Source organism: Buceros rhinoceros, unplaced genomic scaffold (genome assembly GCF_000710305.1).
Source record: "Buceros rhinoceros silvestris isolate BGI_N320 unplaced genomic scaffold, ASM71030v1 scaffold14510, whole genome shotgun sequence".
NCBI classification, from domain to species: Eukaryota; Metazoa; Chordata; class Aves; order Bucerotiformes; family Bucerotidae; genus Buceros; species Buceros rhinoceros.
The window spans coordinates 7,934-9,602 of NW_010389122.1; the positions used below are offsets into that span (position 1 = coordinate 7,934).

General features: G+C 57.2%; 1 protein-coding gene across 1 annotated transcript in view; it reads left to right on the top strand.

Annotated features, from left to right (window-relative positions):
* Positions 1-228: 228 nt before the first annotated feature.
* The window catches only part of FNDC5 (fibronectin type III domain containing 5), a gene marked incomplete at its 5' end in the record, with an annotated part of 5,933 nt that continues 4,492 nt past the window's right edge, over positions 229-1,669 (top strand). Inside the window, 2 exons of the mRNA XM_010133089.1 lie at positions 229-344; positions 647-851. Coding sequence (XP_010131391.1) covers positions 229-344; positions 647-851 — 321 coding nt within the window. The remainder of the gene's footprint in view (positions 345-646; positions 852-1,669) is intronic.

The window sequence follows — 1,669 nt, forward strand, 5'->3', positions numbered from 1 at the left end:
ATGGGTCAGTAATTTCACCCGTGCCTAACGCAGCTCGTACCCTCAGCAGAGATCTCCCAGAGCCTCGCCAGTAATTAAGACCCTGTGGTGTCCAGGTCCCATAGCCAGACCCACACAGAGGAAGGCCCCTGAGCAAGGTCCTCTCCCTCTCCCTCCCTCGCCCTGGCTCTGTCTCCTGCCCGCGCCGTGGCGTTGCCTCTGTAAAGGCTCTGCTCTCCCTCCCTGCAGACAGCCCGTCAGCTCCAGTAAATGTCACAGTCAAACACCTGAAAGCCAACTCAGCCGTTGTGACTTGGGATGTTCTGGAAGATGAAGTCGTCATCGGATTTGCGATTTCCCAACAGGTATGGTGCCACAGACACCCAGCTTGGGTCATGCTCATCTTTGCCCCAGGTCCCTCAGTTTCCAAATTCTTCTGTTGTGGTTTAAGCCCATTCCTTCTCATCCTGTCCCTCATGGTCTGGGAGGGGACTTGGCTTCCCGTCCTCTTTGCAGCAGCGCTCCCTGTTTTGGTGGCTGCAGAGAGGAAAGGGTCTGGTGCTCTCCCCGTCCGTGGCGGACAGGGCAGGAAGCAGTGGTCTCAGGGGACGGCAGTGCACACGGGAGGCCTCTCCACCACTCTGTGCTCTCCTCTCTCGGCTTCCAGAAGAAGGATGTGCGGATGCTGCGCTTCATCCAGGAGGTGAACACCACCACCCGCTCCTGTGCCCTCTGGGACCTAGAGGAGGACACTGAGTACATTGTGCACGTCCAGTCTATCAGCATCCAAGGCCAGAGCCCTGCCAGTGAGCCAGTCCTCTTCAAGACCCCCAGGGAAGCTGAGAAACTAGCCTCTAAAAATAAAGGCAAGTGTGGGTGAGTTCCTATGTGGCCCCTGGGATGCCCAGGCAGCGCAGGGCTCTGCAGACAGGAAAGCAGTGACCTGTGCAGTGAGAACAGGTGACCTCCTGTGCTTGGATTCCAGGACAGCAGGGGAGAAAATAGCCAGAGACTCCCACTTTTCTTACATTTCAAATATTTCTGCCAGATCACAGGAAGTCGAGGTTGGGAGGGATCTCTTGAGCTCACCTAGTCCAGACCCCTGCTCAAGCAGGGTCAGCTAGAGCAGGTTGTCCAGACAGTTGGGTTTTGAGTATGTCCCCAGAGGAATCAGGCACTGCCTCACTGGCAGCCCCTTACACTTGTTCCTTTTAAGCCACACCAGACTGTGGAAGGTTTTCTGTCAGTGAGAATCTCTGCTACAAAAACGGCTCAGGAGAGCAGGGCTCTGGGGTACCAAGGGTCCCCACCTGCCTGCCGAGGACCTGGCCTGTCGCGGGGCTTTTGGCCGCGGTTCGTGGGATGTTGCGAGTTCTTGACTCTTTCTGCTAAAACGATCCGGTGTCTGTAAATACTGAACCCCTGTTCCTCTGAAAGCACTAAGAGGAGCACTGCTTCCCTCCCCGGGGGCCTGAACTGTCACTGCTTGGTCCTTTGAAGCCGAGGAGGCGCGTTACGCCCTGCAAAAAGGCTCAACTCTTTCTGAATCCCGTGGCTCCACTGCGAACCGTCGTGCCAGGCTCCGCACTCCCCAGCTGGGAGACGAACTGCTGAAGCACGCGAGGTGTTGTGACAGGCGCAGGCAGCACTAAAAGAGACCAGAGGCAGCGCAGAGCGAGCCGCTCCCGGG